The sequence below is a fragment of the Callionymus lyra genome, chromosome 18 (genome assembly GCF_982586985.1).
Source record: "Callionymus lyra chromosome 18, fCalLyr1.hap1.1, whole genome shotgun sequence".
NCBI classification, from domain to species: Eukaryota; Metazoa; Chordata; class Actinopteri; order Syngnathiformes; family Callionymidae; genus Callionymus; species Callionymus lyra.
The window spans coordinates 11301411-11313993 of NC_141835.1; the positions used below are offsets into that span (position 1 = coordinate 11301411).

Here is a 12583-nt window from a genome sequence, read left to right on the forward strand (position 1 = left end):
AGGAACCGTTTCCGGTGCCGTAGTAAAATGTCGACCACTACTTCCGGTAACCGCCACAAGTCTAAAACTAAAAAAACGTTTGTCGATTTGTTTTATTTGTATTCACTAGAAACTTCAAGAGTGTTCATATCAAGATTAATTGAACTAACAAATCATCTGAAAGCTTATTTTCTGCTTTGGAATATTTTTTTTCTTCCTGTAATTATTTCTTCGTTTTGTTATAGCCAGAGAATTAGAAACTTGAAGATTTCCATCGTCTTTTATTTGTAGAAAAATACCAACAACCACTTGACTCTCGACACAAGTTTGAGCACTTTTTATTGCACGATTCACCAGACATGAAATCTTGCAGCAAAAGTGTGTCAGCACTGCATTTATAAAGAAAAAAAGAAAAGCACTGAGAAATTGTTTATTTACAATAGATGCATCACTATGAGCACTTATACATTATGTACATATTAGTCTGGTTTACTAGGACAGTAGTTAACAAGGTGAAGCTAAACCCTGCCGGCTCTACAGGATACAACAGTGCTTTAAAAAATAACTACATTCGCTCAACAAAAGGTCAAAGGTTAGGATAAACGTTAAACGAAAATATATTCTCAGGACTTGCCGTTCCACTGAGATTCTCATCTTAAAAGTAAAAAGATCTCAAACTTGAGCTGCCGGTTAAGATAGACAAAAAAAAAATCTGACGTTTATGGAATAAAACATCGACGGGATTTATAATTTAAGTTTTTCCGTCACTGTTGAATTCAGTCGACGACAAATAAAATATCCTGAACGTGAACAAGTTGGCACTGAGATCAGAGGTGTGCAGTGTTTCCGCTTGAGATTTGTTTTAAAGGAGGTGTCATTTGGTTTTGTGACCCTCACAAGGGTCAACAGTCACTTCACGCTTCTGCCGTCTTCCTCTTGGAGTTCTTACTTTTGGGCTCCGTCGGCTTCTTGGAGGCTTTCGGAGCTCGGCTGCGGGGTACGCTCGCCGCCTTTGAGGCGACGACGACAGCAACGGCGGCGGCGGCGACCGGTTGATTCTGCGCCTCCGCCCCCTCGGTCTCCTCGTGCTCTTGGCAGCACAACTGTCCAGTCGCTTTCCAGGGATGCAGCGCCCCCTCTTGGTGGATCTTGCAGAAGGAGTTGGGGCACAGTTGGCAGAAGGCCACGGAGTTCTTCCCGCAGACGTCGCAGTGATGCCACGGACAGTACCAGGGTCCTGCACAGAAGGTGTCGATGCTTCAAACGAGGAGTGTCAACATGTACAATTTTCTTTACACATCACCGTCATGTAACCGGTTACACGCAGTTCTATATTATTTGAACACCTAATCCCATTACAGCAAAGCCCTTCCAGTAGTTATCACATTTATTCTTTTAGAAACAATTCAAACACTAAATTAAAGCCAACATAATAGACAAATATGGAAAATTCTATTCTGAAATGTAGCCGACTCTTAGACGCACTTAAAGTCCTTAGGTTTCTCAAAAATCGATAACGCCTTACTTATAAACTCTGGTTTTACTAACTGAGCTTGAACCAATTGTATGCACTTCACATTGAAAAAAACCTCGCCAAAACTCCCAGTGTCACTACACAAGTTCTCGTAGAATTACCGCTCTATATTCATTTTGTAATTTACAAACATTTTAAACTGTGTATAAGTACAACGAACACTTGTAAACACGGGTATTATTAAAATCATGTTGTATCTTTTAACAATTGTTCATAAAAAGCCTCTTACCGAAGGGCCTCTTGGACAGGTTGAGGCAGGTCAGGTGATACGCTTTGGTGCACGTCTTCTTGCCGCAGATGACCAGCTGACCTCCGTCGCTGCAGCGGAAACATTCGTCGTCCGACTTCTTCCCTTCGGCTCGCCGCCTCTTCAGCTTCCGCTTGCCTCGTTTCCCTTTGGGCTCGGCCGCTTGACCGCTCGCGTTCTGGAGACGAGAAAGTTTGAGGACACCAGAAGCTCGTCTACATCGCAGACTTTGACCTGAACCGACCTTCGGTCGATCCCCCAGGAAGCCGCTGCAGTTGGGAGCCCCGCAGCGACAGACCGTCTTCTCGTTGCCGAGGCAGTCCAGGTTGTAGTTGAAGGTCAGCTCTGTGCCTGAAGTGGAAGAGAGACAACGTGACGCCGCTGTCGTAATGAAGAGTCTCTCGGGGGGTCGTCACCTTCTGGGATGTCGCACACGGCAAACAGGCCGACCCGCGTGTCTCCGTTCACTGTCCACTTCTGCGTCTCACAGTTGGGCTGACAGCTGTGGTTCATGAAGCGGCAGAAGTTCCCTTTCGGACCGGCGTCGATTATTCGATCCTTAAGATACCGAAAGGGTGGTTAAAAACTCTGAAAATTATGATCCTGTATCATGAAGCCTCATGAACCCAAAGACCACTAAATGACGCACTGTGATCCAATTCAATAGAATCTCACGTCATATTTAAACTGGGACTGCCATAAAATCATGAAACCTCATGTCACATTTTTAATCGAGATCCTTACTGTATCATGAAACTCATCAGCTGTTTCATGATACAGAGTCCACCACTAGATGGAAGTATCTGCTCAAATTCATTGAAACCATACACAATATTTAAACCGAGTGTACCATTAATCCCGACACTGTATCATGAAACTTCAGCTGTTTCGTGATACAGTTTCACAACTTTCAAATGCCCCTACATGGCACTCTCTACTCCAATTCAACGACTGTATTATTTAAACTGGGAACACCATGGAAATCATGACTGTATCATGAAACCCTATCAGCGGTTTCATGATACAGTGTCATCATTTTCAGTGGCCACTTAATGACACTTTTCAGCGAAACCTCACGTCATATTTGAACCGAGAACACCAAGGAAATCATTACACTGCATCATGAAACCGGCGTTGAATCTTGTGAGTCTTATCTTGGTCTAGATTGTAGTATTGACGACTGTAACATCGCACTGGTCTTGGGTGCAACATTCCCAATGCAATACTTTGATGTGGCTCCGAGTGGAAATGGCGACACCGGTGAATCGGCGCGCCGTGACACTCAGAGCGGCAGCAGGAGTCGAGAAGAACCAACCTTGTCGATGGTGAGCATGTAGAAGTCGGTGATGTTGTTCTCGTGGGCGTATTTGATCCTGGCTCTGCACTCGTCCTCGTCGATCAGCTCGCCAATGTACTCGTTCACGAACTCGCCCTGTTAGCGAGCGACGCAACACGTCAACACCTTTTACTGGACACGGAGGTTTGGCGCCTCACCTTCTTGATGTCCCGCAGAGAGATCAGACCCCAGCCCTTCCCGGGAGTCCTGATGATCTTGGTCTCCGGGTACAGGCGTTTGGTGAAGTCCTGGTTGCAGCAGCGTTCCCCGCTGGGACACACTTGCGGGTGACACTCGTACAGCAGCATGCGGTTCAAGCACTCGGACTCGAACCCGCACGGCCGCTCGTCCGAGGGTTTGCAGTTGCACTTGGGAATCTCCGAGACGTCGGCCGTGTAGACCTGGACCCTTCCCACTGGTTTGTTGACCTGCGGGCGGAGGGTTAGAGCCACTGGGAGTCACCAGAGGGAGTTCTTGTGAGTCGTCACCTTGATGAACTTGTACGGTGGAGGTTTCTTGTTGTTCTCTTGCGCTTCCTTGGCTTCTCGCTTCATCTTGACCTCGTTGAATCGCGTTTCCGCCTCCAACAGGGCTGAAGATGCGTCAGCGTTAACGTTGCATGTCCACAGAAGATCCCGGAGAAAAAACACTCCTTACCGTTCTTGAAGACTTTACCGATCCCAGACCTCTGGTACTTGCTGCCCCGGTCTCCCTCCATATAGGGAAACACCCGGCCCTGGTGGGTCCAGAAGTAATCTTTGGAGCCGAAGAAGAAGACCGGGAACTCGCCGATTTCATGTCGGAGATGCTGGATGTTGGTGGGGATGGTTCTGGGGTGATGGATCTCAGCCGGCCACCACCTGAGAATTCAACGTTGATCACTCATGAGGTCGAGTCCGGGAGTCGCCCGTGTTTCTCACCTGTACTTGCCCAGCTTGACCCAGATGATGTCCCTGTATTTGGGTTTCTTCCCGGCTCGGCAGTCGTTGCAGAACCAGCTCCCGTCGGGCATGGCGATGTTCAGGCAGTCGGGGTGAAACGCAGCCGGACACGACTCGCAGCAGAGAAGCTGCCCCCCTGGTGAGAGAGACGTTTTTAAGTGACGCGAAAACAGAAGACAATTGTACGGAACCAAAACACATATCTTAACATTTTTAAAATGTCAGAGGGTATATTTTGTTTGAATTAAACGAATATTCAAAAGTATATTTATCTATGAACATTTAGCGAAGCCAAGATGCTAACTTGAAACTTGCTAACATGAACGTGCCGACCCAGAGCATGCTAACATAAACCCATTAAAACGAGAAACTTGCAAACATGAAGCATGTTATTATTAATTATGACGACCCAAAGTATGCTAACAAAAACCATTCCAACATGAAGCACGCTAACATGAAGCAACTCGACATGCAGCATGCTAACATTAATTATGGCGACCCAAAGCAGGCTAACATGAACCATGCTAACACAAACCATGCAAACCTGAAGCAACTCGACATGATGCATGCTAACAAGATTTATGCTGACATGAAGCATGCTAACACAAACCATGCTAACAACATGTATGCGAACATGAAGCATAATAATGTTTTATGGTAGAAAGCTTGATGCTAACAACATTCATGCTAACATTACGTTTGCTAACACAAAACTTGTTCAAATAAACCATGCTTACTTGAAGCATGATAACAAAAAACATTCTAACATGAAGCAACCTGACATGCAGCATGCTAACACTAATTATGACGACCCTAACCATACTAAAATGAAGCAATTCGACAAGATTTACGCTGACATGATGCATGCTAACACAAACCATGCTAACATGCCGACATGTTTTCTGGTAGCAAGCTTGATGCTAACAAGATTCAAGCTAACATTAAGTTTGCCAACACAAAACATGTTACGATAAAGCATGCTAACTTGAAGCAGGCTAACATGGTGATAGTGACAGCTAGTGGAGCGAACCTTTGGAGCAGACGAAGCACCAGCTGACGTTGACGTGGCTGTGGTGGCTGTAGCCCTTTTTGGCGTGGAAGTGATTCGTGCAGATGATGGCGCTGTTCGTGATCAGCTCACTGCCCGCCGCCGCGCACAGGTCGCCGACGTGGAACGCCACAGGGCAGCGCAGACAACGCATCAGCTTCCCTGCAACACAAGAGCACACTTGAAGCTGCGTTCCCAACTTGAGATTCCGGGGGCGTCCTCACCCTTGTTGGACTTGTGCTTGGCATGCGCGCTGAAGTGGCAGCTCAGGCAGGTGTGCAGTGGACAGCGGAAGCCCTTGTTGTCGAACACAGTGAGCGGACTGAGGCCCACGCAGCTCTCGTGGTAGAATTTCCCGCAGTGAGCCACGTGGCAACGTCGCACCTCGCCGTCGGATCGCTTACAGGTGAAGCAGACGTGGACGCCTGCGAGGAAGAAACAGTGACGTGGTCAGGATAGATCGGACGAGTCGCTCGCTACACGTCAACTCACCCGTGCTGCACTGCCCGCACAGCAGCTTCTCCTCCGGCTTGAAGGACAAACCCAAACAGCTGAGATGAAACATTCCAAGACACTGGCCTTCACAGGCCAGCAGGTCATCACCGGGCTGTTCACACACCTGCAACAAAACTTTCCTTTTTTAACTAAATCCATCTTCAGAAGTCAATCATGAAGGATGACTCGAGTGTGTCGAGCTAGCTTACCTGACACACACATTCCTTCTTCCGTTCCCCTTTCTTGATCCCGTCCAAACTGTCACTCGGAGAATCGGGACGACCTTCACTCCCAGATCCCTGCAGCAGAGAGGAGTTGGTCAACAGTTTGAATACAAGTGATGACTTGATTTTTAAGTTGGGTTTTCTCCAAATAGAGAATTTAATATACGCACTAAACTATACCGGCATATTCACTTGATGATGTTGGACTTATTTTGAAGAGAATTGTATGGTAAGTTGACATGCTAACATATTGCATACTAGCATGCAATATGTTAACATGAACCATGCATGAACCATGCAAACACTTAGGCTATTATGATGAATGATGCAAGCTACCATGATGCATGCTAACACGATGCATGTCACCACGACGCATGCTAACACGACTAAGCTACCATGACGCATGTCACCATGATGCATGTAAGAAGCATGCTAAAATGATGCAAGCTACCACGACGCATGCTAACACGACCAAGCTACCATGATGCATGCTAACACGATGCATGTCACCACGACGCATGCTAACACGACCAAGCTACCATGACGCATGTCACCATGATGCATGCAAGAAGCATGCTAAAATGATGCAAGCTACCACGACGCATGCTACCACGACCAAGCTACCATGATGCATGCTAACACGATGCATGTACGAAGCATGCTAACATGACGCATGTATAAAACATGCTAACATGACACATGTATGAAGCATGCTTACAAGACATATGGTAACATAATGCATGTATGTAGCATGCTTACATGAAGCATACTAACATGATGAATGCCAAGATGTAAACCGATTTCAGACACACATAATTGAAACTCGAGTTAAAGACTCTGCCTCACATATGCACCAAAAAGCTTTATTCTTTCTCATTACGCGTGGGATGGATCTAAGGAAGAGTTGTGGTTACTAAATTCAAAATAGAATAAGTGGATGGTCTCGCTGTGCTGCATCCCACACAGAGCTTGAAGCTCATTTTGACATCATTGAACTGTTCGACTGGTTGTTAAAATACAAGTTGATTAACTTAAACGATGACTCAAACGATCAAACGAGCATCTTTCCCTCTGACTCACTTCAGTCTCCAGACAAGGCGACACCCGTTGTTTCTTCGCCTTTGATGTCGTGACCCGACTCTCTCCGTCCAGCTTCCTCTTTCTGTGAAGCTTTGGCTTCTCTCCATCTTTAACATCTGTGATTCATGTTTTTAGTCCTGTGACCCGACTCTCTCGTGAAACCAAACTCTTACCAGTCAAAAGCTCCTTCTTTGTCACGTTTGGGCTTTTCCGCCTCCTCTGCTTTTTTTCCGTTCCCTCGACAGTGGTGCTCTGTTAGAGGTCAAGTATTTAGACGACTTCCTCGTGTCTGATAACACTTGTATTGTGATAGCAGCGGAAACAAACCTGATTTTTACTCGCTTTCCTTTTTTTGGCCGGCTGATCCTCTGGGTCTACGGAGCCAGTTGGGGACTTTTTGACGCTTTTCTTACGCTCCCTTTTTACTAGATGTTTCAAAATAGGTACATCAATAACACAAAATAATCACGTAAAAATAAAGTCTGTTACTATGGAAACATTGATAAAACAAGAAAGTATCTGGAAAAGTTACCTTTGGCTGTGGATTCTGAAGTCTCTGCAGCAGTTTTGTTCCTTTTAATTGACTTTGTCGCTGGTTCTGCCTTTTTGGATTGGGTCTTTTTCTTTGCAGGAACTGATTTACTCAACAAATCCGACGCGTCAGGATCCTACAAAACAAAAAATGTATTTAGCGAATTTTAGCTTCATTCACATGGTTTCATTGCTCGTCTTTAAAAATAAACTTTTACCTTGACGGAGGCTTTCGCCCTTTTTCGTGCGGGTTTGTTTAGCAGTTTGGTGACGGAGGAGGTCGTGACGGTTGAAGTGCTGTCTTGGGTTTCACTTAAGGATCCTGACGCGTGTGTCGAAATCTCCGGGCTTATCCTCGACTCTGCCTGAGGGTTTGTTTCACCGATTTTCCCGAGCATGAGCTTTTCCTGGATGCGAGGGTTGAGATGAGGGCCGTCGTCGTCGTAGAGAAACTTGAAGTGTGCCACGCGTTCCTCCACTGACATGCCGACCGCTTCCTTCGCCTGGACGATCCCGATGCTCCACTGAGCCTGGAGTTTTCGAGGCACAGACGGCACCGTCTGAACGCGGGAGGGAGAAAAAACATCCAGTTTTAGACACAATCTTGCAAAGACTCAACAATGTGGCCACTGTCTCAGCTGTGTGAGGTTAACAAGAGCAACACAAACATCACAAGTCCACAGGTTGATTTAATGTTTGGTGACTGGAGAGGAAGTTTAAACTCTTTTAAAAAGATAAACAAGTTGCTTTCCTCAAGCTCATTACAAAGAAGAGATGAGACACTACAACTTCTGCTTCTTTATGACATTTTTTTATTGATAACTATTTAACACAGCAAATTGCCAAAACATTTTAAAGTGTTTTATAATGTATCCTGCTGGTCAGAGGATTAAACTGAGGATCAGTTTAATGTTGGCATTGAATCCACAGACCTTTAAATCAATAGGATTTAAAATAGAACTTGTTTCACCCATTTTCACACGTTTACTCAATTATGGTTTGAGTATATTAAACACGTGTATTAACTTGAGGCTGATATTACAGCACAGAAAAATGATATTTTTTCATAACAAAACACTTTTCAAACATTAATATTTAATAGAACGGTAATTAAAAAAATATTTTTCTTTCAGTGTTGTCCAGTAACGAATGCTTTACGGTACGATACCATCCCAAGCCTTAAGTGTCCCTATTGAATTCTAGTTTTACGCTAAACCAGTTAACCAACCATACATGTTCCTTTCAGGACCTGTGTTGCTATGCAGTTTGACGAGTGGTTTTGTCTCGAGTCAGTGGCGAAATAATCACTTCATCTTTTTCCATTTTCCAGCCTCGGGCAAAATATTTTGATGTTTTTTTTAAAGAGAGGCCGTTGTAACATGTAACATTTATAGTACGAATAGAGTCTGACAGGACATTCTGTTTAAACTACGTGGCCCCTAACTTGATGCAACTTGACACCCCTTATGTAAAAGTAATGTAGTTAAATAAGTCATGATTCTATTTGAATAAAAAAACAATATGTATTAATACAAAATAAGCATGTGAAGATGATGACAAGCCTCAGTATCATGATAAATGTACCTTCTTGTGGACGGCGTGGTTCACAGAACGCTTGTTGAGCAAGCTCAGCTGCTCGTACTGGCTCTCGTCAGTAAAGGCCACAATGTTCTTCTCGAAGACGTAGCCTCTCTCAGGCGCGTCACCGAAATACTGGACGTGGTAAAGTAGACCGGACCTGCTTGTAGTAGCTACAAAAGACACAACAACAGATTTCAATGCGTCAATTTTTACATTGAAATGTTGTCGCAAAAGGTGTCATCTCTGAATCAAAATACTTTGGTTTACCTTTTTGTTTCTGTTTAATATGGTTGTCATGCTCCGGGTCTGACATCACGATGCAAGGCCACCATGGGTATCCAGACACTTTGGTCCAAACCACATCGCCGACGGAAAAACAGATCAAAAGGGGGGGGACCTTTGGGGTCTCTTGGATGAGGCCGAGCTGTATAAAAAGTTAAGAGTTTTTTAGGACACGCCCACTATTTTATGACACTACATTTCCTCTCATAAATCAATCATCGTTACACTGTTGTTACAGTTAAAACACACCTCATCCGCGGCACCATTGGTTTTCACAGTAAGTGTGCCGTCAAGGGAATCCATAGAAATGGTGGCAGAACTGATGCTCAGCTCAGGCTTTGGTTGGAGTTGTCGTCCCCTTCTTTTCTTTGCATCCTCCCGCTGTTCAGGTACAGACTTTAGAGCCTCATAAGTCGGCAAACTGGTTCCATTGGCACAACACGGCTCAAACTGAGGCGCGCTGACCACCAGAGGAATCGTGACCTTTAGTTCAGGCGCGTCGTCTTCGTCACCGTTCATCTGATGGTTTCCGTTCGTGGTCACCTTAAGGATCGGGGTCTCCGGGGCGACCAGCATGGGCATCGCATCCTGGTCTCCGTTCAGGACGAGCGAGGTGAGGTCTTTGAGCGTCTCGTGGTTGTGGCCGGACATCTTCTGAAGGACGCCGTCTTGCAGTGTCGCCGCCAGCTGGGCGGCGGCTTTGTCCATCAACGAGGACGGGTCGCTGCTCACGTCGACGCGGCACTTCAGGAGCGAGTCCGGCGGCTGCTTCATGCCGAGCGGGTTGGCTGGTTCGGGCATCGCGGGCAGGGAGTTCCCCTTGCCGTCCATACCAGGTAACCACCTCCAGGCTCACTGAGCTGCAGGAGCAAAGATTAAAGGAATGATCAAACGAACATCATCAGTGTTGAACTAAATTAAAAATAGAAATAGTCATCTTTGTTTATGCATCATAATGTGGGTAAAGTGCATGTGAGAGCCACATGTGGACTTTATTTGTGTATTGTATTGTTTTATGCGACCATAACTAGGTCAAAGATTTAGTAGAAACTAAACTTTTTTGTGATGCATTTCTTTATTAATAGTCTCCAAATAGGAGGGGTTGGGTTTTATTTTTAAGACTTTTATGACGATCTTATTATTCTGCAAAAATCTGAAAATATTTGGAAAGAAAATGGTTTTATATCAGCTTAATTTTAATACTTTAATACTTTACTACTTTATTTTTTGCTGGGTGTCCCCTCACAACTGTACAAAACGTGGCCCCCGGAGTTAAATGTCAGTCAAATTTGTGCACCGTTTTTGATATTGTTAAATTAAAATGTTTCTTAAACCCCTCCACACACACACACACAAACACTTTCCCTCCACACACACAACACAAAATGGCTCCAGCAAGGAATGCAAACAACGCTCAGAGGAAACTGCACCTGTTACACAAAAAACTCCTGCAGATTCACTAGTTGTAGTTGATAATATTGCGTCACTATTCATGTGTATTCAAGTTTAACGCGATTAAAAGTTAGTTTCAAACTCGTTCAAATCGTGAAGCGAAAAGGCGATTTAAATTAAAAAAAAACATTGCAGGAAAGATTCAAATAAAACATCTCACCGGTAAAGTTATAAATCACTTGTCCGGGGGAACAAGACGAGCTAGCAGTTAGCATTTAGTTCTGGCGAGCGATGGGGGCGAAGGCAGGAGGCTTGAAACCGCATGCAGGGAACATCCAATCCCCGCCGCGGAAGACGCGCATCACAGGCTGGAAAAAGCCGCGGAAATGGAAGCAGCTGACGCCGCGAAAAAGGGTCGAAGAAACGGGAATGAAACGTGAAGTTTTCTCGGGAGTCACGTCTGCTTCAAAGGCAGTTTAAAGATATAAATAAAAACTGTAATACGTCAGTAAACAACTACAGTACAAAGTAAACACAAATATATATTCAACACTTTACCATTTCCTTAAAAACGAAACAAAACCTTGAGGATTTATAGTTTTTATTAAGATAAATATCAACTCTGTAAAGTTAATCAAATATATTGCTGTAAGAATGACAGTCTTATAAATATTGTCAGCAATTATTTTATTTCTTTTTTGATTTTCTAATTCAAAAGTATAATAAAAGTATTACTTTGATTGTAAATCGTTCATTTAATCGTGGAATTGTTCAGGAATTTCGCGTTTTTTTTTCGTGAAAGAATTAAAATGTATCTTTTATTATTATTTTTAAATCTTAAATCATGAATGCTCATGTCTAAGTTCAGTGTTTATTTATAAAAATAAATAATTAAAAGTACAGTGTCGCGCATGGGGAAAGTGGGACCAGGCTATCATCTGATCTCGCAATGTGATCCGTTGGATCCAACACCAGCACAGCCGCATCCCAACGACTGGCACCGTCAGCCATTTCCCGGAGTCCAGCAAATAGACAGAGCCGTCAGCTGCAGGTAGTGAACTTAAAGCGGACCGAACATTGTTGCAACACCCGTGACAGGAAAGAAAACCGACAAACCTCAACGCGGATCAAGATGGCGCGTGTAAACGGACTGTTTTCCCTTAGTTTAGAAAATATGTGTGATTTACAGGCGCCATGACAGCTCGCCGCAACAATGCTACATGCTAGCCGATGCTAACTAGCCTTCCATTGAAGCCCAGCGGCTCATCTCTCGCTAAAATGGATGGCCGAGCCCGGCTATAATGTACTTACAGACGCCGACGCCGGGGAACATCCGCGGCGCTGACAAGAACCGGGGCGAAGGTCCTTGTTCCAGAGAGATCCTCCCGGCGGTTAAAATGTACAAATGTCGGAATTCATCCCCGAAAGTGAAGGATTTCATTCAAGATAGAAGGAGCCGCTCGTGAGGAACTCAAACTCAGAGGCCGACCAGCGCGAAAAATACTCACTTGTGATTGGCTGAGCGCGGAAGAGAGGATCCAACCGGTCCTTTCAAAAAAGCAACAGGAGGAGGTAGCTGACCTCAGCGTGTCCTCTCTGACATCATGCTGGAGCAGCCCCGCTGTTTAACAACTTAATTAGAATCATAATACCAGTAAACTTCAATTATTAAGTCACCCATGTTTGATTGTGTTCAAAGTCAAACATTATTTAACTCTTAATGCCACACAAAAGTCCTTTAAAACTGCGTTTAAATTGTTTTTTTGTTGTTATGCTTTAATATTGTTTATTTTTCATTCTGTAGCTTTATTGCAATACCTTATGAATTAACTATACAATACAAAATAAACTTGTGCTGCCTAATGTAACAAATCATTCTCAACATTTTTTATTTAGATGTAAGTAAGTAAGTC

The 12583-nt window shown here is 44.4% G+C and overlaps 1 protein-coding gene across 3 annotated transcripts; it reads right to left on the reverse strand.

Moving 5' to 3' along the window:
- Nucleotides 1–301: 301 nt before the first annotated feature.
- On the reverse strand, nucleotides 302–12200 carry nsd2 (nuclear receptor binding SET domain protein 2). 3 transcript variants are annotated; one of them, XM_087779894.1, is made up of 22 exons: nucleotides 11982–12200; nucleotides 9528–10138; nucleotides 9264–9420; nucleotides 9000–9166; nucleotides 7634–7975; nucleotides 7417–7552; nucleotides 7212–7309; nucleotides 7058–7136; nucleotides 6885–7000; nucleotides 5790–5879; nucleotides 5578–5704; nucleotides 5310–5510; nucleotides 5068–5247; nucleotides 4017–4173; nucleotides 3754–3956; nucleotides 3585–3688; nucleotides 3255–3524; nucleotides 3076–3192; nucleotides 2177–2318; nucleotides 2005–2111; nucleotides 1743–1938; nucleotides 302–1216 (listed from the first exon to the last, which is right to left on the reverse strand). In XM_087779894.1, exons 2-22 carry the CDS (start codon nucleotides 10107–10109, stop codon nucleotides 894–896), a joined length of 3894 nt encoding a protein of 1297 aa, XP_087636020.1. In that variant the 5' UTR covers nucleotides 10110–10138; nucleotides 11982–12200; the 3' UTR covers nucleotides 302–893. The 3 variants fall into 3 exon arrangements, with proteins under 3 accessions (XP_087636020.1, XP_087636018.1, XP_087636019.1); XM_087779892.1 differs by having other exon boundaries at nucleotides 1743–2111; XM_087779893.1 differs by lacking the exon at nucleotides 11982–12200 and adding an exon at nucleotides 10891–11069 and having other exon boundaries at nucleotides 1743–2111.
- Between the last annotated feature and the right edge of the window lie 383 nt (nucleotides 12201–12583).